At 35.3% G+C, this 24,901-nt stretch overlaps 1 protein-coding gene across 2 annotated transcripts in view; it reads right to left on the reverse strand.

Moving 5' to 3' along the window:
* Positions 1-16,646: 16,646 nt before the first annotated feature.
* Positions 16,647-24,901, reverse strand: part of HDH (histidinol dehydrogenase) — a 58,181-nt gene continuing 49,926 nt past the window's right edge. For both annotated transcript variants that reach the window (XM_089811357.1, XM_089811355.1), the window contains exons 10-14: positions 18,903-18,962; positions 18,066-18,176; positions 17,676-17,846; positions 17,497-17,587; positions 16,647-17,370 (exon numbers count right to left, since the gene is read on the reverse strand). In XM_089811357.1, coding sequence (XP_089667483.1) covers positions 17,096-17,370; positions 17,497-17,587; positions 17,676-17,846; positions 18,066-18,176; positions 18,903-18,962 — 708 coding nt within the window. In that variant the 3' untranslated portion in view covers positions 16,647-17,095. The remainder of the gene's footprint in view (positions 17,371-17,496; positions 17,588-17,675; positions 17,847-18,065; positions 18,177-18,902; positions 18,963-24,901) is intronic.

The raw sequence follows: 24,901 nt of genomic DNA on the forward strand, positions 1-24,901 counted from the left end.
AAAAATAAGCTAAAAGTTGTCATTAGATTTACTACTTAGGATTGAGAAGTAAATTGGTAAGAAAAAAAGAGTCTAATGTAATGTTGTGCATGTTGAACATATATTTACACCTAGCACTAAGAAATATCAAGAAAAAAACGTGAAATTGAAAAGACAAAGTAGAGTAACAAGTAAAACAATAAGACTAGTTTTATATTATGAATTTTGAAATAATGATAATATCATGTATGCAACACAAATGGAGGTTCTAAAAATGGCACCTAAGAGAAAAAGTTTATTTAACAAGTTGAGAACATAACCCTAATGCATTTCCATATAAATTGCTTCTAATATTCCTAAGCTAAATTTTTTAAAGGTTGATGCTATACAAATTCAGTATCATGATTAACACATCATGTTATGTGTTTTCTTACCTTGTCATCCTAAGGCCTCCACACCAAAGACGTTATTATCATGTTTATACCATTTAGAGCTTTTCTATTTTAACTCATTTCTTGTCATTCTTATTTCTTATATATCTGGCAAGCTCCTATTTTGTGTTTTATTTACACCTATGAGGAAGCAACTATTGATTTGACTCTTTTCCTTATTTTTAAGGATTCATATGGAGTACATACCAAAAGATGCTTATATAATTATCTCTTGCAAAGCCTATAAATTAATATGATATGTCTTTTATATCCCTCTGATATTTGACTATATATTTTGAATCCATGCTTATGAATGCTACATATTTTTAAGAGTAATGATTTACCAATCATATGTAACTCAACTAGGGGAGTGTAGACATACTAATAGAATATGCATTACTCATGTCAATTTCCATTTAGCTTTATGGTCATTTTGAGAAAATTACTTCATATATGTACATATCAATAAATGACAATCTTGTGCAATGTTGGACTCACTCTCCTCTCTTTTTATCCATGAATATTTGGATATTCCTATAGACTTAATATTTATCCTATTCTTACTACGATGAATTCTCCTTATCTACCCACATATCATGCATACCATGCATCAACTTTTGTATAAATGTTAGCCACCTATCCCCAAGCCTTTGGCTGCCCTAGAACACTTTTTCAAGTTGTACTATAACCTCATAATCATGTAACTATCCCTTTAACCTTTTAAGTTTAAAAATTGACTAACATCTGCCTATCTACCTTGAGTAGACTAAAAATATGTTTGGCATAATTTGATGTAAATTGTCAATATTTGAAGACATCTAATACATTCATTTTTCATGTCAAAAAATATCCATGAGATTTCAAGCATCTTATTTCATCTTAGAATATTAAAGGCAGTTAATTTTCACACATTCGATTTGATATATTCAAAGAAATGATAATTTTAAGTACTAGGTCCTCTTTCTATTGTTATTTATATTCTATACAAATTTCCAACAGATTTAAATAACGGAGCTTACCTCAGTAATAATCCTTCCAAAGTATTGTAAATAACACTAACCCTGAAAATTAAGAAATAAACTCAATGAATGCTACCTAGAAAATATATTTGACAAAATTATAGGGTAAAAGTATCATGGAACATGATCGAAAGGAAACTGTAGAGATTGTTGAGATAATGGGTGTTGCACACATTGCATAATATTGTTATTTTATTATTTTATTTTATTATGTAATGTTGTACCTAGATGGACGTGCAACATGTAAAGATTCCCATGGAATATTCTTGATGAGTTGTATTGTAACATTGTGATAATATTTTATGTAATTATTTAATATTGGGGAAAAGAATTAAATGCCCAATATTAAATGTGGGGTCAGTGGGTTAGGTAGCACATGGTTTATGTAATACCACTTGGTGGTTTTGTGGGACTTGCTACTATATAAGCAGCCACAAGGGTAGTTGTTGTAGAAAGTAAGAGAGAGAGTGACAAGGAGAAGACAAAAGGCAAGAGTCAAGCGGGACAAGGCTTGACAGGTTAGCCAAGGGAGCATTTGTGAAGGTTGAAAGCATGGCATGGGATGTGTGGATTCATGCTTGTTCACATAGTTTGCTCGGTTGTGGCTATGGCCATGAAGGCTTCCATGGTTGTATTGCAATGGTATTTGCTGAATAATACATGGTGGTGGACGCTTTTGGAGGCTGGGTTTTTCCCTCAATGAGGGTTTCCCAGGGTATATCTTGTGTCACATTTTGTGGGTATGTTGTTTATTCTCTTGCATGTGGATTTTAATTTAGTGTTTATTTCATATCTATTATGGGTTATGTGGAAACAGTTATATTCTTTATTGCCAAGTTTCCTTACAAGTGGTATCAGAGCTATGGTTTTATTATTGTAACCCTAGATTGAATCCATGAGAATACATGAGAGGATAAAAGAAAGGGCAAGATATATGAATAATTTATTGCAGATCTGAGGATTTTTGGGTTTGCTGTTATGATGTGATGTTAAAATATTTGGGCATGGGAAATTGTTGGACAAAAGAGTTTTTTTCGGATGTTTCATTTAAATGAGGGTTTTTGGGGGTAGCTTGCGTAAATGACCTCCTAGGTAGAAACAGACCTCACCATTGGATCCGGGTCGACATTTCCATAAAATTTGATATATAATATGCCCTAGTTTGGCCATGTTCAGAGGAAATGAAAGAGTTTTTTTCGGTTTCAGCCCATGATGGCCGTCAAATTTAATCCCGTCGGAATTTTCGTCACTGAAAAAAAAAATTAAAAATGAAAAATCGTACTGAAAATGGTAAAAAGATTGTCTTAGTAAAATGGCCATAACTTTCTCTCAGAATATCAAATTTCAGAGTTCTTATAGGCGTTGGAAAGCTAATTCAGAGCACTACAAGATGGTGTAGGTTTGGTTCTATGATTTTGAGATTTTGTCAAGTTTTAAGAGCCCTAAAGTCAGATGTTATTTATTTTGAGCACGAATTAGGGCATAACTTGGGCATATGGAGTCGGATTTTGGACTTCGAGTAGTCAACAGAAAACTCTTGGAGAGCTCTACACATTGGTTCAGATTTGGTGCAGGTTTGGCATGATTTATTTTTTGATATATTGAACTGAACAGTTTAGAGATATATTTTGACTATGGTAACATTGTGAGTTTATGGCATTGGAGATTTAAGATTTGATGTCATTATATACTCAGTTCATATTTTAGATTGGTCTCATGATGATATGGTTATCAGTGTTTGGTTTGGATATGCATGATGACTTGTTGGGTCTACAAGTTGTGCAGTGTTGTAAGCGGTCTATACTTACAGGTTGCATTTATAGCTTGGTTATGGGTTGTCTTTGCCCATTGATCTTTCATTATTGATGCATATTCAGATTGGTGGCTTGGATTTGGGTTGTCTATGCCCTAAGTCACATGATTTTATCTTCATGTAGAAGGGATGAGATGTTGTTACCAGGTACAGTCATGGTGGAGGATTGTGGTTGACTATTTTATGCTGACAGGTTGGACACTTTGAGAGCCAGATGCTCGGTTCATGGATGTGATCATGGTGCCATGGATTTTGGCATGACATGATTGGATATATAGGTACATACTTGATGTTCATTAGCTTGGATTTCTGATTCAATTATGGTGGTATATCTACTTGGTTGAGGATCATGGTTATTTGGTTTTCTTTTGAGGAGCTCATGATGTGCACTTTGAGTTCTTTGATGGTTTGATGCCTTGGTTGATTCTCATGGTTAGAGGATGGATTTTATGATGCCATAGGTGACTTGGTACCACGGTTGAGTGGGAGTTTTTTGGCATTGATTTATTTATTGAGTGTTTGCAGATGTTGGAGGTTTGTCTTAGATCCTGTTGCTGCAGAAGCGTCTTTGACATTTGCATGGTGCACTTGTTATCTTCATGGTGTATGAAGATGGTTATATCTTGAGGACTCATGGAGTTCTTGGTTATCTTCATGGTGTGTGGAGATGGTTCTTCCTGGTATGTGGAGATGGTTTTCTTCATGGTGTGTGGAGATGGTTGCATCTTGAGGACTCACAAGGTTCTTGGTAAAGGTGTGGTTTATGCTTTTATTTGACATGTTATCCTTGGTGTGATAATGGTTTCATTATTATGTCATGGTATACTCTTGATACGCGTTTAGAGTTGTGACATGTTATATTATGTTCATGTGGAGCATGTTATCTCTTTGATTGAGATGGTTAGATCATGTTATCATGTTTATGTTCCTGAGGCCATGGTTGGAACTTTGACATTGATCTTGGTTTAGTTTCTTGGTATTGAGTACACTGATCATAAGCTGGATACTTCATGATATTTCTATGTTACATTTGGAGTTGGCATGGATTGATTGGTTACAGGTGCTCATGGATACTTAGAGACGGTGGTGACGCTGATTTCTCTTGGATTAGAGAAGTATTTGTTGGGACGGTTGATGGTTTCAGCAGGAAGTCAGAGGGGCAGTCACCTGATATGGACTTGAGAGGAGATTTTTCTTAGATGAGTCTTGGTTGGAGACTTGGGTATCTTGATGAGCATTCTCATTCCCCACTCTTGGTCTACTCGGCGGTTTGCTACTTGAGAGGTATAGCCCATTGTTTCTCTCAGTTGCATTATATTTATGCTTGTCTTTCATGGAAATGGATCTTGAGCTATGGTACATGAGTTAGTTCTGGAGGGTTCATTTGAGAGATGGTTTAGCATTGGTTATCTCCATTTGCATATGTTGTTATGCTGGTTGAGTTTGGGAGATGGTTTTATATTGGGCATATTCCTTGGATTAAGAATGGTTATTCCTTGGTTTAGGAATGGTTTTATTGAGTTTGATCTTCTTGTGAGAGGCTTACATCCATGATTAGTTATATGGTATGGTTTGGGTGTTGTTGAGGCTTCTTGTTGGGGTTTTATGGAGGAGATCATACTTGCACAGTTTACATCTAGAGGTGTGTGTAGAAGGACATGATACAGGTTATGATTTGCATGGTTTCTCTGGTCTTGGTTATCTTCCTGGATGTTCAGTTTTGCCTACATTGGATTTGAGATTGGTTAGAGATTGTGATCACTGGTTTGTGCTCATGAATGTCATGTGAGAGATGACATGGTTATTTCTTTCTCTTTCCTCTATTGGTTGTGGTGAATTTGGAAGACTATTGGAGACTTGTTATGAGAGTTATTCTTGTAGGATATTGGATTATGTATTGTGGATGTCCTTGATACTACATGGATTCACTTCTTTGAGATGTGTTGAGTGGATTGGTTATAGATTTGACATTATCTTTTGCAGTGGGAGCTTCTTCGTATATATGTGGCAGGTATTGCTCTTGAGGCTTGTGATTGCAGGTTATAGATTGGATATGTCGGTGATATGAGATTCACTTGTTATACCTTTGAGGTATGGATAGTTGGATGGGTTTGGCACTTTGATGTGGGTGCTATTTCAGCTATGGATATTTTGACAACTACGGATACATGTGATTATCTTTGGATCAGGTTATTTGTGCTTGGAATTTCAGTTGGTACAGAATTTTATAATCTTCTAATGTGACAGGTTGGGTGGCTTTCTCTATGGATGGATTCTATGTATGTCTAGTGGGAGTGGCATAATAGGAGGTGAGATCATTCATGTCTGAGATGCTGGATACTTTGATTTTGTTGCGGGTACCAGGATGGAGCACTTTGTGTATTTTGATCCATGATGGTGGATGTGTTGGGAGGGATTGTTCCCTTGTTTATTTATGTGGCTACGGATTGACCCTATGCAATGTATACAACAAGTGGGAGATTGTTGAGATAATGGGTGTTACACACATTGCATAATATTGTTATTTTATTATTTTATTTTATTATGTAATGTTGTACCTAGATGGGCGTGCAACATGTAAAGATTCCCATGGAATATTCTTGATGAGTTGTATTGTAACATTGTGATAATATTTTATGTAATTATTTAATATTGGGGAAAAGAATTAAATGCCCAATATTAAATGTGGGGTCAGTGGGTTAGGTAGCACATGGTTTATGTAATACCACTTGGTGGTTTTGTGGGACTTGCTACTATATAAGCAGCCACAAGGGTAGTTGTTGTAGAAAGTAAGAGAGAGAGTGACAAGGAGAAGACAAAAGGAAAGAGTCAAGCGGGACAAGGCTTGACAGGTTAGCCAAGGGAGCATTTGTGAAGGTTGAAAGCATGGCATGGGATGTGTGGGTTCATGTTTGTTCACATAGTTTGCTCGGTTGTGGCTATGGCCATGAAGGCTTCCATGGTTGTATTGCAATGGTATTTGCTGAATAATACATGGTGGTGGACGCTTTTGGAGGTTGGGTTTTTCCCTCAATGAGGGTTTCCCAAGGTATATCTTGTGTCACATTTTGTGGGTATGTTGTTTATTCTCTTGCATGTGGATTTTAATTCTGTGTTTATTTCATATCTATTATGGGTTATGTGGAAACGGTTATATTCTTTATTGCCAAGTTTCCTTACAGAGATAAGGGCAGTGAAAGAACTTTAAAAAGAGAGGAAGAGACCGGAATACAAATAACGTAAAATATTTTCAAAGGGTGGGGAATGGTGAATTCGGATCATCTCTTCTGTACTTGGGTAATCCAAAGTTTCACCACCGTCATCAGATTTGGCCAAACAAGCAGAGCACACTTTGGTTGCATCTTCTTTATCAATACCCACATGTTCATCCATAATTTTTAAGGGAAGGATGTCTGCTACTTGGGTCTCCATAGTTTACTGGCTATGTCATATTCAACAAGGTTTTACACAATCGTCTTATTTTCACTGAGCGAAGCTGGGGTTTGGGTTTCTACTGTGGATTATTTTATTCAAATATTATGATATTTATTCATCTCTTAAATTTATATATATGGAATTGTTGATTAGAACGAAGTAACTGCCAAGGCAAAAAGTTGAGCAAACTTTAGTGCACTATTAAACCATGGCGAGGCAAGGAAAGTGCAGTTCGACATCATGTTTCCCTGTCAGTGTTCAAACGTTTCGGGTAGATATTTCACCATTGATTGAAGTGATTAGTAGAGGGGTCAGATTGAATATAGAATGCAGAGCAGGCTACAACGATGTGAAACCACGATATTTGGTGGATTCTCAAAACCCTAGATCAAAACCAATATTTAAGTAGCAGGGGCATCTTCCTTTGACATCACCTCGAAGCACTAAAGGGGAAACAAATAAGTCTGAGAGATTATGCATCAATAACCCTTCTATCATTTGCTCTCTGTTTGCAAATCTAAGGTATGTTGTGAAGACTACAAATTCTTTTTTGGTGCTAATTGAGACAAATGTTCAAGAAAACGCAAATGTTTAGCAGAAGAATCTCAATCATAAGATCATCAATAAAATATCTGGCACTACTAATCAAGATTTTTTGAAGAAATATTCTTATCAGAAAGGATTGAAACCTAATATTTTTATTTTTATTAGAAGTCTTGATAACAATTTCACTTTTTTAGTCACACCAAATATGCTACACGTAAGAGATTTCCCTTGTATACCCAGCAAATAGGTTTTCTAGCTAATCCCTATGTGAATTTCCGCATAGAACATTGCAATAAGCTGGATAAGTCAAGTATCAAACCTTTATATAACCCGCCTAAAACGTACATCCCCTCTCACCGCAAGATTATTTTTCCCAAGGCTCCTTCTTAGTCCCTCGTTCTATCCTTATCGGCTCCTCACCCCAATGTTAAAATTGAGGAACAAACTATAATTATTAGATGAGGCCAAGAAAGGGAACCTGGAACTTCTAACATATGAGCTGATCCAATTTTTTAACTTAGACAATATTGATAAAAGCAATGATGAATAGAAAGAGTAACTAATGTAGCGAGTTCTGAAATTAGGCTGAAATAAATATACTTTTTAAGATTTAAGAAGAGATTTGTTAATCATTAAGGATGAAGATAAGAGAAGTAAAGATGTTCAGACAATCAAAGATAAAACAATTACAGGACAAGGAGATGTTCCTGATTTGGGTAGAACATGGAATACACCAGACTTAGCAAATAATATACATATAGGTGGTCGAATAACTCTTGTAGATCAAATAATGAAAGAATTAGAAAACGAAGAAAAAGATGTTGAAGAAGGTAAGCAATCTGAAAGTACAGGTAATGCTCAAGAGAACATAGAGTTATTAGGTATTATGATGAATCAAGAAGGGATAAGTAATCCCAAATATGGCTGAAGGAAAGCTAAGAGAGGAAGGAAGTCTCTTAAAGAACTCAGAGAAGTAGATGGACAAGCAAAAGAATAGCAAAAGATAAGTCAACTACTCAAACCTAGAAAGGGGAAAAACCTTCACATAGCAGCATGAAGATCACCACCTGGAATGTTAGGGGCTTAAATGCACCTAGCAAGAAACAATTATTAAAAAATAATTTAAACAATTTGATTCTGAAATTATTATATTACAAGAAACAAAATTGAATAAGGAAGAAGGAATTAAGCTAGTAAAGAAATTAGGAAGCTAGAATATTAACTTACATGAATCTAGAGAAGCCTCAGGGGGGTTAGGAATTATTTGGAATCTTAGGAAAGTAATCCTAAATATTTTAAAATCAAACAACTCATGGATGAGTAGCAAATTTAAAATCATAAAGACTAACTTACAACTAATGTTAATAAACATCTATGGTCCAAGCCATAACACAAATAAAAAATTGCTATGGGAAGACATATGTCTATTTATTAAAAATCAAAGCAATGAACTCATTCTTATAGGTGGAGATTTTAATACTATTACAAATATAGATGAAAAGTTTGGAGGCATCCAACCAATTTCAGAAGCATCTTGTTGGTAAACAAATTTGTCACGGTAGAATTTTTCCAACGGAGTGTGTGGCAAACCGTTCACAACAGTTGGATAGACCCTTAGTATGCGGCCTTCATCTGCGTTTAGAGGGTCAACTCCCTTGTATGATATAATTTTTGAAAGGATTTTCAAATAAAGAATCTAAAACTTCAAGGATCAAGAGAAAGTCATTTAGGACGAATGCACCACACGCCCTCACAACCTTCTTCGGTAAACAAGATTGATAACAAAGGTGATCAAGGACTACGCTTGAAAGCAACCAGTATTACCAAGCACATTCATTATCATTCATAAACACTCGCATAGTACCATGAGAATGTCTACTACAACGTATAACAATTTTGATTTTAGAATAAGAAACCCAAAGCACATCTCATTTCATTTCCTTGCACCAAAAAGACAAAAGAGATTTTCAATTTTAGAGATAAAAAGTGTACATACTTTCCAAAATTTATCTCTCAATCAAAATTTCAGCATAGTGTTTCCTTATTTTTAAAACCAAAAAGCCCCCTTTACAAAGCCCAAAAGAGCCCTTATATAGACATAGAGGTTAATAACTACCCCTCTGTGGTTAGTAACTACCTCCCAAATACGTGATTTGGGTGAGGTTAATTAACCTCACTAAAATTGACCTGCACAAGAAAAGCTTCCAAAAACAAAACTTTAGCTAGAATTACTAAGAATGTCTACATTGGAGATGCTGGCTGTGTATTAGATAACTAGTTTTGCACGTGGAAGCTATGTTGGAGCCAACTATAATTTGCAGCTTTTCCAAATCTATTAAAGAAAGAAGACCTCTGCTCATTTTCCAGAATAATTAAGTGGAAGATATGAAATTGAATAAACCTCTTCAAGGTTGGTGACTAGTTGTTCTTGTGTCCTTGGAAATTGAGGGTGACTGTGATAGTGAATCAAAGAACTCATACATTGGGGACTATTCTCTCTGGATGTCTTCGATCATCTTCACAAAATAGCTCATCTTTGGATGTTGGTCTGGAGAAAGAGAGACATAGACCATAGCAATCTGAAGCATGCCAACCAATTCTTCATCAATGTTTTTGTACCGCATTAGCTCTAGATCAAACACGTCTATTGTGAACAAAATTTATGTCGTTCGGAAGCTCTGCATCTCCTCTTTCGCATTGCATACTTAACTCTGCAAACAAACTCCCTTTTGAACATCATTTACATTGCTCGAGAGCTAGATATCTCATCTTTAGCTATTCATTTTGTTCAGCCTCCAAACCATAATTTTAATAAATTTATGGTCAAATGAACTCCGTTTTGGACATAAATTGTGCCGTTGAAATGCTCTTCTCGTCCTCCTTCACATTATCTTCAAGATTAGATTGCGGAATGCTCTCAATCTTCGAGGGTGGGCTCAAATTTATTCAGCTGTGCAATTTTGTTGAGACCTTTCTAATTGCCAGATTAATTTACAAAACCGCTAGTTGAAGCCTGTTATTTGGTTAAACAATTCAACCACAATTCAATTGTGCATTCTATCAAACGAGTCACATTCAGTCCAAAAGATATGGCATCTGTAGGAGCTTTATATCAATTTGTACGATCATTGTCTTGCAGTCATTGTGAAGGGATGATAAAATGTGAGCTGTGTGTATGGCAATTTTGTGACAAATATCTCGTCCTATAATTGGAGGGGGTTTCATCTCATGCAATACATCATTTAAATTCCCTGTTGGAAATGTACCCATATAGAATGAACCTACGATCTTTCATGTCTCCAACGTTTCAACTAGGTTCCTGTGTCAGATTTGATAGGCTCTTGAACTCCCTTCTTATGTTGTTCGCTTCAATTTGTTTAGAGTTTTAACTGTATCACCCTCAATGTGAACAATTAACCAGAAGGTTGCTGCACTTTATACACAACGCATTTGCCTCTTTACAAGCACCAAGTAAGCACGTCCATACAACTGTATCAGGTTTTATTGGCAATTTAATGATAAAAAATTAGAGATTGCTCGAGATGGCCAAAAAGGCTAATAAAACCAGTCGTGCCTACATAGTGATCTGTCTTGGGGGTTATATTAGACTCAGCAATGTGATTGAAGTACCATCATCAAGTAGGCCTGCATGAGTATATGAAAATTAAAATAAAAACAAAGGTTATATGATTGGGCTCAGCACCAGAAAGCTTCATTACTTCAAAGAGTTCAAGAAAATCCTTGTTGTTTTCACTCCTATGATGTTGATCTCCAGATGTGCAAGCTGGGTGGCACATAAATTTTGTCAATGGAATTCCAAGCCGAAGTGATCTTTTCAAAAATGATTCTCTTTCTTCGCAAAAACGTTACTCCATTTGAATCACATATGGAATTTTAAACTTTTGAACAATGAGGTTAATAACTATTTCAAGGAGGTTAATGAATACTTGTTTTTGGAGAGGTTAATTAACCTACTACAAAATACGTAATTTGAAGCTTATCATTAACCTTTTTGAGAGGTTAAGAAATACACATTTTTGGAGAGGTTAATTAACCTACTCCAAAATGCGTGATTTGAGAGTTATCATTAACCTGTTTGAGAGGTTAATGGTTAATGATAAACTTGAAAACACGTAATTTGGGTCTCTCCATTAACCTACGATAACTTGTGTCTCAGAAGTCAGATTTTGAAAATTTCAAATGCTGGGCAGAGCTGGGAACGAGTTGGAGATAGTGAAGGACAAGATCTTTCAAAAACTCAGACATGAAAAGACCAATTTAAAGCTTAAAACGAGGCAAATTTCAAAAATAACCAAGGCTCAAAAATTGAAACAATTTTATAACTGGGCAACATTTCTGTGAAATTTTAAAAATGTAGACCTTAATAACCTATTTGATATACCTATTAATAATGTTAAGTTCACATGGAATAAAAAAAGGGAAGGCTTTCCTTTATTGCCAAGAAATTGGAAAGGTTCTTTCTCAAAGGAGAATTAAGTGAACTAGATGTTGATATTTAAGCTTCAATTCTACCTATAGCAGGATCAGACCACATCCTGTTAGGATTGAATTTTGTGAACCTAATAAACCTATCAGAAATCTTTTTAAATGTGGAAAAATGTGGTTTTTAGACAAAAAAATTGATGGAGCTCATTAGAGAATGGTGGAATCAAGGCAATTTTAAAGATTTCAAAATGTATATATTTGTCTCTATGAGGAAAAAAATTAAAGAAAATATACTTAAGTGGAATAAAGAATATTTCAACAATATATTTAAAGAAAAAATAGACATTGAAGAAAGCCTAAAAAAATTAAAAATAGAAGTAATTAAAGAAAGTATGAATAATGAGAACTTCCTAGAAAAAGAACTTCTCGCCAGACAAGAAAACATTCTAGCAAAGGAAGAAGTCTTCTGGAGGCAAAAATCAAGAGAAAAATGGCTAGAAGAGGGAGATTGTAATACAAAAAAAAATTCATAATAGTACTTTACAAATAGAGCTAAAAGGAAAATTATTAAAAGTAAAGACTCGTCAGGCTCTATTACTGAAAACCCTAACAGTATGTCAAAGATTTTTGTAGGTCATTTCTATAATTTATTAAATAATTTTGAAAGTTCAAATATGATAGCTCAAGCAAAAATGCTTAAAGATATATCAAAAGTGGTTTCTATAGAAGATAATAAAGCACTAAATTCGCCCATATCTCTGAAAGAAGTCAGATCTATGTTATTCAACATGAACCCTGATAGTTCTCCAGGTCCAGATGGATTCCAAGTTTTTTTCTTCCAAAAATTTTGGGATATTATCGAAATTGACCTTTGGAAAGCCATTGAAGCATCAAGAAATGGTGGGTCATTACTATCAAAAATTAATAATACATTTATTTCTTTAATAACTAAAAGAGATGATCCTGAAAACCTAGGGGATTTTAGACCCATAGCTCTTTGCAACACCATCTAAAAAAATTTAGCCAAAATTTTAGCTAATCGAATGAAAGCGCTTCTTCCTAAGCTTATATCAGAAGAACAAACGATTTTTGTACCAGGAAGATCGATTTTAGATGGGATACTCATTATACAAGAAATGTTACACTCTGCCAATAAAAATAAAATGGCAAGCATGTTCATGAAACTAGATATTCAGAAAGCATATGATATGGTTAACTGGAGGTTTTTATGCAAAACCTTAGAAGCATTTGGATTCTCTCACTAGTGGATTAATCTTATCTATCAATGTATTTCAACAACTAAAATTTCAATTCCTCTTAATCGGACCCCCGAAGGCTTCTTTGACACATCAAGAGGTATAAAACAAGGAGATCCCCTATTGGGTGTCCGTTACATTATCATGGCAAAAGCCTTCGGTAGAGCAATTACCAAAGCTCACTCTGACAACAAAATAAGAGGAATTACCGTAACCAAAAATATTTCTAATATAACTCACCAACAATATGTTGATACCATTTTATTAGGAGAAAGTACAATAAATGAGGCCCAAAACCTCAAGACGATCATACTACAATATATGGAAGCTTCATGTCAAAGAGTGAATGTTGAAAAATCAGAAGAAAAAAATTCATTAACACCAAACCTAAAATAGAAAGACAAATCTGTAATATTATGGGATACAAAAGAGGTACATTCCCATGTAAATACTTAGAAATAGAGTTAGAAAAAGCCAATAAAACTAACAAAGGATGGCATAGTATACTTGATAAAATGGATAAAAGAATAGGAGATTGGAAAGATAAATGGCTTACAAAAGTAGGTAAATTTACTAAGATCAAAGCAATCTTATCTACCCTGCCAACATACCCCCTGTCCTGCTTACCTCTATCTAAAAGTATCAATAAGAAGATTGAGGCAAAACTCAGAAGCTTACTCTGGAATGACACTAACGAACAGAAAAAATTGGCTCTTATAAAATGAGAAAACTTATGTAAACCAAAGGAATTAAGAGGCCTAGGTATCAAAAACTTAAGTTGACAAAATGAAGCATAGGGGCTAAACTGACATGGCGTCTTTTTTCAAAAAGAGAACAAAAATGGGCTAAAATTTTGTAAAACAAATACCTTAATAAAGTCGATCCCTACTCCTTGTTTAGAATAAGGAACCTTCCTAAAGAATCTGAAAGCTAGAACTTTATAGTAAAAAGCAGAGCCTTGATTGGTAAATATCTCACGTGGGATGTTGGTAATGGAGATGAAGCTCTCTTCTAGGAGGATTCTTGCGATGGTCATCCACGAGTATATAGCATGGGCGTCCTCGCTATCATTAAAGAGCAATTAGTTAAATTCTAAGGGTATAAAGTCAGTAATTATAAAACTAAAAAATATATTAATGGCAATATAGGATGGAAATGGAAATATTTGGATAATATTGACTTGGAACCAGCAATAAAAAAGGTTTATGAGAAAATCATTCATAAGAGGAAATTAAAGCAATTAGAAAGAAATGACAAACTCATATGCGCAGCATCAAAAGATGGTAGCTATAGTGTTAAAAATGGATATAAAGTAATCACTCATTCCCAAAGGTGGGAAGAAGTGAATATTCCCCTTAAACTTTGTTGTTACTCTTCATGTCTGCCAAAGGCAGGTTTCTTTATGTGGATTGCCTTCCAAAATAAGATTTTAACTACTAACATTGAGGGACCATCAAAATGTGTGTTCTGTAAGCAAGATAGTGAAAATATTGATCATCTCTTATATAGATGTCCACATGCACAATATTGTTGGGAGTGGCTCAAACATATGTTGGGTTGGATCGCTCCTTTACCAGAATCTCTAGAGGATCTTCTTAAGAGATGGTCAACTAATAGTAATAGTAGTATATATAACAAACTATGGAATATTTGCCCATCTATCCTTGTTTAGGAAGTATGGAAAGAAAGGAACAAAAGAACATTTCATGAGCAGGCTATAACTACAAGTGAGATTACTAATAAAATCAAGGCATGTATTGTTGAAACCATAAACTCTCACCTTAGGAAAAGCTAGAACGAGGAAGGATCATTTTTAGAATGGGATGGTCTAGTGAAAAAGAGATGGAAAAACCTAATTAAATGCCCGCTCATTTTTTTATTTTATTTTTTAAAAAGAACAAAAAATCGACAAAAAAATGTAGATGGTTTCCACCAAAGTTTGACCAAATTAAATTTTGATAGAGCCTCAAGAGGTAATCCTTAATAATGATTCTGGCAACTGAATTGCGAAAAGGGCTAATTCTATAGGATCTAAAACTAACAACCTCGCTGAATTAAGCCCTTCAAGGTCTCCAAATTTGTCTAAATCTAGGTATCTCTAAACTTATGATTGAAGGAGATTCACAGATTGTCCTTAATGCCATTAGAAAAAGAGAGACCCCTAATTGGGTTTTAAATTCTAAACTGGAAGAAGTTTTAAATCTCTTGGATCACTTTGAAGAGACTCGAATTCTACATATTTTTCGAGAAGTGAATAAAGAGGCAGACCAGCCAGCAAATAAAGGTGTTGACGGTGAAAATATCTTGATCTATAATTACTAGTAAGATAACTAGAAATCGAAGAGTCATCTTGATCAAGACTAGATTATGTAACTCTCATTCTTTTGAGTGAAATTAGTTTAGACAGATAAGTAAAAAAATAAAAATTCTAACAAATATAACATCTTAATAACTTTTAGATATCTAAGTATATTTATGTATACAATATTGTACATGTATATATACACACAAAAATCTATATATCTATGTGATTATCGACATGTATAAACTTTGAAGCATAAGCCCCCGTAGCAAACAAAGGGGCAATTATAGAAAAACTTATAATTAGTAATAATGATTCTGCAAGATGCAAAAATGTAATTTTAAAAATAATAATAATAAAGGTTTTTAATCTAAAAATAAAAACAATTCAACAATAGTAGCTCCGTATATAATAGTAAATCAATGTAAGAATGAGGATATTAGTACGTTCTTGTGGGTACATATTATTGATCCCTATTAGTCTATATCTATCGCACGACTGCATTTTTGAAATTTTATTTTGTTACTACAAATATGTTATTTATTATCATGAACTTTTCATCATTGTGAGACACCAAGTTTCAACCTATATCACTAGCCTTATTTGGAAGTGAGTAGTGTTTTTGATGCAATTTCTAGCCAAATGACAAAATCTAGAAAGGAAGTTGCAGTGGTGGGCTAGAGTTTTATTTTTCCTCATTTTCTCAAGGAAATATTTTGATTAAAACACTTTTATGTAAATTAAACAAGATGATGTAAACTAAGGTATGCCCATTTTATTCTGTATAGTATAAGACTTCGGTCCAGGGCAAGAGTAGAGGTTTTCTTACTCCGTTCTTTCCTACTAGTGCCCGTTTGCACAGAGAATCCATGTTATTTTTTCTATTAAATTATAATACAAGATTGCAGCTATTTACTGATCAAAAATGAAAAAACACTAACCCTACAAATATTAGGACAAAGGCATACTTGACAACAAAAGTAATATTTCATTGCACCCAATGACAAATCAGAACTCAAAAAGACTAGTCTATAGCTACAAACTTCCCAAACCTGCAAACCTATCCTTTAATGGAACATAGATTTTTTTAAAAAATTCAAAACATTTCATTAACATGTATTATATCGAATAAGAGTACACCAACCTGATTCCCAAATCTTCAATTTTCCAATATAAAATCTGTTTTTTTTTTTTTTTGTGGGTAAAATCTTCAATTATAGAATTAAATACCATAGATTTTCCTACATTAACTTTCTAATTGAAGCCCTTCAAATTATGCATCCCTACCTACTATAACTAATCATACTGATTTAAATTGATGGCATCTAGATATTTAGCCTTTGTTAACCCTGGGACACACTATTACCTTTAGATACACGCCACTAAAATCTACAAATGGCTATATGGGCTATATTCCAATTACTGCTTCAAAAACTTGAAATATGCATTATCCGTCTAATCCAACTTTGAAGTTCCTGTCCTTTAATAAAAAATCACAACAGAAGGTGGTGGTCTCACCATGAAGCCTCTTCAGTACAGTGGAGCCCGTTTCATTTACAATGGGACGTTTCACTTCATCTGAAATTGGGTACATTGGCATCAGCTAACCTACAAGATATGATAGAGTTGTCCGAAAGATCCATTGAATGGTATATCTTCGGTTTCATGAAATACTGAGGAAATGAAATCGGATGGTATATTTTTCAAAAATTCAGTCTTCGAGAAAGAAAAGACACCATCAACCAGAGAAGACATTCCTTAAAGCTTTACATTCTACCAATGCAGTACTTAAACCATAATATTAATAAAAAATTGTAAAAAATTCTTAGCTCCAGGCTGAGAATAGTGCCGGAGATCATGCTGAACGCTCATGATGATGACCGTCTCTCAATATCTTGCAACCGCAATGTCACTGCTCTCTTATGAGCTTCTAAACCTTCTACCTCAGCCATCTTGACAACGTATGGACCAAGATTTTTAAGTCCATCCTCTGTCAAGGATTGGACGGTGATATACTTCAGAAAAGAGTCCAACGAAACACCACCATACATTCTTGCATATCCATAAGTAGGAAGGACATGATTTGTACCGCTAGCATAATCCCCAACGCTCTCAGGACTCCAGCACCCCAAGAATACAGAACCTGCAAAACAGAACTCTCCAGATTTGTATAAAATTATAGAAAGACGGATTTCCCAACGAATTTAGAATATGGCTAAATAAATAATCTTATGTCACTTATCTGAACACTAAAATATGAGCGCGTTACCTGCATTCTCAATGTCACCCAGCCACTCATCTGCACCTTCCACGTTTATAATTAAATGTTCTGGTGCATACAGATTAGAGAAAGAAATTGCCTGGCAAGAACATAGGCATCATTTATATCAATATTAAGATAAAGAAATTTGACATATTCTGGATTAAAAAGGTCAGTGTTCCTCTGACCTCTCTCATGTCTCTAGCAATAACAGTAAAGCTATGAGATAGTGCCTTGGCAGCAAATTCCCCACGTGGAAGTTTATTGCACTGTTGCTCCAGTTCCATTTCAATTGCATCCAGATTCACACCTTCTCCAACAACAACGAGAACCACCTGACTATCAGGCCCATGTTCTGCCTAGACACGATGTAGGTATGAAGTCAGATTTCCCCCAAAAAAACAGTCATGCAGTCCATGTGTAGGAGGACAAAACAGGTTATCATTCAAATGCATGTAGAAGGGGTTAGGAAAATCCTAACTTGTTAAATTCTTGTTTTTCTTGTTCTTTGTTGCTTTTGCATTCTTCAGAAAAGAATGAAGAACTCTCAACCAGGAGAGGCAATGCTAACTACTTACCTGGGAAAGTAAATCTGCAGCTACATGAACGGGATTTGCATGGTTGTCAGCAATTACAAGAACTTCTGATGGTCCTGCAGGCATGTCGATGGAAATCATCGCTTCACTGTTCTGCATGATCAACCCCAGCATGAGAATTGTTTGATTGAAATGAAAAAGAAGATTTCTAAAAGGACCAAAGAATATTATTTTGCGACGTTAAAGAGCATTAATTATCTGATCTTTTGCTTCGAAAAAAATTCCATCATAATTTCCTTGTATACTTGCCGTCGGCTGATATGCAGAATGCAAGTAAAAATGAAATAAAAATCTACCATTTCACTTTAAGAAGAAACTTTTCATCATATAAAAAAAATCTAAATGTAAGCCTAATAACATTATTCAGAGATATAGAAAGCCAAGAATTATTGAATGCAGAATGCATAGCTAGGTAGCACTCGAGATGCGACGGTAAAAACAACTTAAGAGAGCGACCCAAAAATGTACACAAAAACCATAATAGGAAAGAGCCAAGCAAAACTTTACATGATTCTAATTATTTGGAAGATTAATAAGACACTGTTTGGCATGATTTGTGTGCAAGATATTGATTAATGCGAATTTCATATGCAAATAACAATGGTGTTCCTAGTTTAGATATCAGTAACGAGGCAACTATCAATAATGTCTGAGATCAATTTACCAATATTTAAATGAATTCAAACCATAAAAAAGGAGAGGAGGAAGATACAAATGAAAGAGAAGAATCAGTTAACAACAGCCAGTTTCTTACTTCCCAATCCAAAATCATTTTTTGGAGATTCGAGGCAATGTTTTAAATTCTAATACTAGATGTACCTGTAAAATCATCTTTGCAGCTGTCACGTATTGGTTTCCGGGGCCTAAAATTTTCTCCACCTGTTAATATTTGCAAATTAATTGTATAATATAGAAAAAGAAAAGCTGTCAAAATTTAGAAAATATTTGCACACATTTTCTTTCAATATTATATCTACAACAAACAAACAAAAAAGTACTACAAGATGGACCAAAAGAGAAAATTGGCCGTGCCTAGCAGCACAGTCTAACCAACCCAACAAACTACTCAACAGCCTACATGGGGCAGCAGCATCAATGATACCGTTTTTTCAAATGCCATTTAAAAAATAGAAAGATCGGACTGTACTGTCATTCTATCCATTCATCATTCCTCTTTTTATCTGATTGACAAAAGTACACAACATTATCTAATAACACTACATCATTATGCCTCTGAAGGTACACTATTTGATGATTTCATGTTATGCTTCCCAAAAGGGATTAATAAAATTGGCAAAGTAAATGATAGCACCTGAATCCAATTCTAGTATGAATTAAAAGAGTGTTGAAAATCAGACTTGATGTCAAAAAATTATTTCTTTTATTTTGAGTCTGACACTCATAATTATCCATATAAGATAATGAAATGATAGATGACTCTCTGTTCAGTATATTTACTGAACTATAAGAGAATTGTATATTCTTCTATAAAGATGAAACTGATAATATTAGTAGCAGGTGACTGAACCAATTTAAATAAATGTCATCGCTGATGCAATGTAGAAGACTTGTGTTATTTCTATGTTCCTTATTATTTAATCAGCGATGGACAGTTTATTAATATCCATCGGGGGAGTCACATCCCCGATGGGAATGACTCCTTGGAGGAGTCACTTCCCATCAGGAATGCAACTCTCCAAGTCACCAATCACCGATGGCAAACACAATTATAAGAATTGAGTTTATGCAAAAAGAGGGGTAAAAATTTATTAAGACAAAAAGGAATACAACAAGGAGAGCTCAACAAGGAGCTCGATCCTGAGCAACAAGATCATCAAATTTTTGCACCATCTCAAAGGACAGTTGCCTCCTATCCCTAATATTCCAACCCGGATCATGACTAGATGCCCATTTGGCTAAACAATCAGCAGTTCTATTCCATTCACGAGGAATATACGTGAACCTAATGAACTGAAAAGAGGAAGAGAAGAAAAGAATCTGCTTAACAACAATGGCCAGCTGCCAACTAACATCCTCAAGCTCTTGCGAAGAAAGCATGTTCACCACCACCTGGGAATCAGACTCACAGATAATCTTACTCCATCCCCGCAAGCAACACTGTTCCACAGCATATAAAATAGCCTGAGCTTCCATGAGATTGTTAGTATAATCACCCTTATGAACTGAGAAGAAAAATTTAACATCCCCAGAACTACAACGAGCCACTCCGCCAATACCAGCCGGACCAGGATTCCCACGAGAAGAACCATCAGTGTTAATTTTCAGAACTCCACAGGGAGGAGGAGTCCAGTGCCCATCCCGGTTAACCCGACCCTTCCTCTGATGGTGAAGCTGCCTGGACATAGAACGAAACCTATGAGCTGCAGCCCCATCCTGCAGATGAAAATTGAGGCGATTACAGATAGCAAGATCAACCGGATCCATACCCCCATCAAGCTCACACTTCACAAGAATAGTTTCCTGAAGAGAATGTGATATTTTCCACCAAAGATGCAAAACACCAAGCCGAACATCTTGGAATATGCATGTCGGTTAATTCAGTTCAATCGTTTATATTGTAAATCTGATATATATATATATATATATATATATATATATATATATATATCAAAAAAACAACAATATATGGTGTTTAAATATATATTTATTTTCAATATAGATTTGATCCTGAATGTACTGAATCATTAACAAAGAGATTACACCCTTTGCTGTATGATACACATATTTGTAAAATAATCATTTACAATTCCATCTAAAAGTTACCATAAATTTAGCAATTCTTGACATGCTATTTGAATATTTAACCCTCATAAAAATTGACAACACATCCTTTTACTTTACATCTTTATAGACATGAAACATTTCTAGGTTGAAACTCGAAAGTCTGAATGCACCACCGTTTTTCATCTCGTGATGATATTTCTTAAACTTTTTACTTAACTCCATTACATTTGTGTGTACCTGCTTATTTTTTAATAGACGACATTTACAAATGCTAATGTTGATTTAGTTTAAGTCTATGAAGTTCCTTTATATTTTTCCTTAACTACAAAAACAGAAACAACCAACTGAAGCTATGATGTTGCTGATACAAAGAGAAATTATTGGAAGCCCTTAAAATTCCCACTGAATAATAAAACTCAAATCGGGTCGGGTGCTGGGCTAAGTCATGGGGATGCCCACTGATATACCAAAAAAATTCAAACAAAAAATAAAATTCAAGTCAGATACTACAGGCAATGACAGAAATCGTACCCCTGCCAATGATATTTTATTAAATGACAAATTAGTACATTGCTTTTATATTGACTGTACAAAAACCTCAAAGATACTAGCCAGAAATGACTCACATACAGCCTGAAACCTAAGTTACAGATTCGGGTACAGGTACTGGGTATGGCAGTATGGTGAAAAAATTCCCCTTGGGTACGTGTATCAGTTACACACACAAAAAAAAAAAAAAAAGTGGCATATTTGCAATAAATAAGACATCTAAATGCCTCATTATTTGCCAAAGGAAAATACTCGATTCATAGTTCAGTGATTTGTCAAACGTCAATACACAATGAAAATCACAATCAATATTTAATATCTTAGCATTGTCCTTCATCAAAAGCATCATTTGGCTCAATTTCACTTTATACTGATATGAGTAACAATTTCCACTAGCCATGTACAGTACAAGCTACTACATCTATAGAAATTTCTGGTCATCTGTGCAACAACAACATCTAAGTCAACAGCTCATGAGTTAGATCACAATTCCTCATCACACCCTCATTGTAGTTAAATTTCTTGCGTGACATGAGTTCCTAATACTGGGGGTCTGAGAGTGGAGATTCTAATGAACTTGAAGGGCAGGATGCCTCATGGAGGGTGTAGGGGCAGTGCTCACAATTCTTCACGATGCATGGTATTTTCACAATTTTCTCAAGGACAAAATTAGGTACATGGACACTTTTTTTAACAGGAATGTTTTCACGTTAACTTTTTCTTTTTAAATCACTTTTTAAAATATTATCCAACAGCATACTGCTAGTGGACCAGGACCCGTTTTGAAAGCATATGGGGATGGGAGCCAAATCTGCTGTACCTGGTAACATAGCCTTGAACAGATGATAACTGCCAATTTATGCACTTATGACTATGACTGCAACTTGTGTGGCTGTCCATGTGTTCATCCATACCTGTTCAAACTTGTAGAGACCTGCGCAGCAGAAAATGGAAGGTGTATGCTACCTGCAAAAAGGGTTTGAAGTTGATAAATACTGATCAATCTACATTGGGGCGATGGAAACAGAAACCAGTTATCTTTAAGGTACATGTAGCATGAATTTATGAGGGCACTGGTAGGTGAATTGACTGTCAAACTATTTGATATCATCTTGAGTTATTGCACATCAATCCTAGCCAATAAATCTACAATTAACATGGGCTAGTCTCCAAGAACCCTAAAAATGGTGATTCAGGAATTCCTGGAAAGCTAACAGCCCTGAAAAAAAGCAGCCAAGTATTTTCTTGCAAATACCTTAAAGTTAATCCCAATCCTGGAATCACACACAGTACTGAGTAAACTATGATTTAGTCCACCTTGCAACCCCAGATATAGAATTACAAATTCAAGTGTTTGGTGTTATGCAATGTGTACACACCCTGCAATTTAATAGGCAAAATGGTGTCCTCCTCTTTTCTTGTCATTTCTGCTTGTTGCCCCTTTTCTGTTTTTCTTTTTCTTTGTTTTTGTTTTCCTTTGTTCCTTTGGGACACACAAAGATCAGTATACCAGTTCCTATTTGTACTTGAATAACTAGAAACCTGAGATAGCAGACAAATGGATAGTGTGATAAGCTATGATTTTTGTACTCCTCTTGTGCCATAGTTCTTATATTCACCTTTGTCGTATCCGAATAACCCCTAAGAGTGGCAAATTTTGTCCTCTAGATACGAATCTAGCTAGCAATTTGAGCATCATAGATCTTATCAATTCACCTATTGAACCCTGCCTTCACCTCATCATCTTGAATCAGTGTAATTCTACCTGGCCTAGGCATGTACTATTTTAGATTCCATGCATAAGAAGCCAAGTGCAAGGGAGTCTTCAGCCTATCTCATCCATGTTGAATGAGTGGCTGAATGTGCTCATTATAGAATGCTAAAGTGGGGTCCTCTTGCACAGCAGCCCTCATCTGGTCAAACATAGAATCAATGCACTTATACACCTCTTTGTGTTTAGGTGCATCCTCATCGTCATACCCAATCATTTAGAAAACCAATGCAATGATATAGACAATGTATTTTGCACCACTCCAAAATACATCACTCTTCACTATCTCCACCCTCTTCCCCTATTATATCTTGGCCTTGACTCACCAATTCCAATCATTCGACATAACCCAACTCAAGCATTCCCTCCAAGAGAATGAAATAGGATGCAAATGAGGTCTACATTGGTTTCAAGAACTCCTCGACAAAGGTCCTAAAGAGTGCATGTGAAGTGTGGTGGTTGTAGATAAACATTTGCACATCTCTTGCATTGCTAACCACTCCAAATCTGAGCATTCTTCCTCATATCTTTGAGTGCATTGTTCATGGCATGCACACAACATGAAGTCTACCAAATATGTTTGTAGGCTGCCCAAATAAGTTTCCTTGCAGCTCTGCACACGTGTTGCATTTATACTACATTGGACCACAATTCGTGGCCCAACCTCCTCAACAGCTTCCCTAAGGACCTCAAACTAAAAATCAGCATCTTTCTACTACCCTGAACAATCAACTGCCCTAACAAAGTATAGGCCCTTTGCACATGGAACCATGATGTTGATGAGTGGACGATGGCTAATTTCTATCACCCATCCATAACTATGTTGCATCTAGACTATACAACATGCCTTTATCTACTCCATCAAAACATTGATCTTGGCATAGTTGTTATTCAAGATCATAGTCCTCAAAATGTGCTCACTTTGGCACATATAATGGCCCTCCGACACCACCATTGAAATCATTTCCCTATGATAAGGAGATTGAACTACATGAAATGGGATTCCAATTGCACAAAATTTGCCAATAGAATCTATTACAAGGTAATTGGTAAATACTTGCTTATTAATAACAGAGACCGAAAGGTCAATTTATACAAAAGGAAGAGACGATGTTTCCTTAGGAAACGATCGTAAAGAATAGAAACATTCTATTCCAGAGAAAGCAAAAAACGAAAGCAAACTAAAGCTAAAGATATTTACAAGATAACCATTAACTAATAATAGACGTCTTATCTATTATTGTAATACCCTCCCTTAATAGTTAATCTATCTAACACACCAAGTTGTCCTCTGAATTTGACAAACTTATCAGGACCAAGAGGCTTGGTGAGAATGTCTGCAGTCTGATCTGAGGTAGGAACATACTGCAGATCTATAGTCCCGTCTTCAACCAGCTGTCGTATGTAATGACAATGAACATCCACATGCTTGGTTCATTCATGGAAGACTGGATTCCGTGCTAACTTGATAACGCCTTCGTTATCAACAAACAGAGTAGTCGGTCCTGCTGGTGACATCTGCATATCCCCAAGCATCCGACGAAGCCAGACAGCTTCACATCCTGCCTTAACAGTCCCTCTATATTCAGCCTCTGTAGAAGAGAGAGAAACTGCCTGCTGCTTCTTGCTGGTCCATGTGACTGCACCGGATCCCAAACTGAACACATATCCAGATGTTGACTTTTTATCATCAACAGAGCCTACCCAATCTGAATCTGTGAACCCACTGAATTTAGGATTAGAACTCCGAGAA

The sequence above is a fragment of the Cupressus sempervirens genome, chromosome 11 (assembly GCF_028749045.1).
Source record: "Cupressus sempervirens isolate cs-2001-9-10 chromosome 11, ASM2874904v1, whole genome shotgun sequence".
Classification (NCBI taxonomy): Eukaryota; Viridiplantae; Streptophyta; class Pinopsida; order Cupressales; family Cupressaceae; genus Cupressus; species Cupressus sempervirens.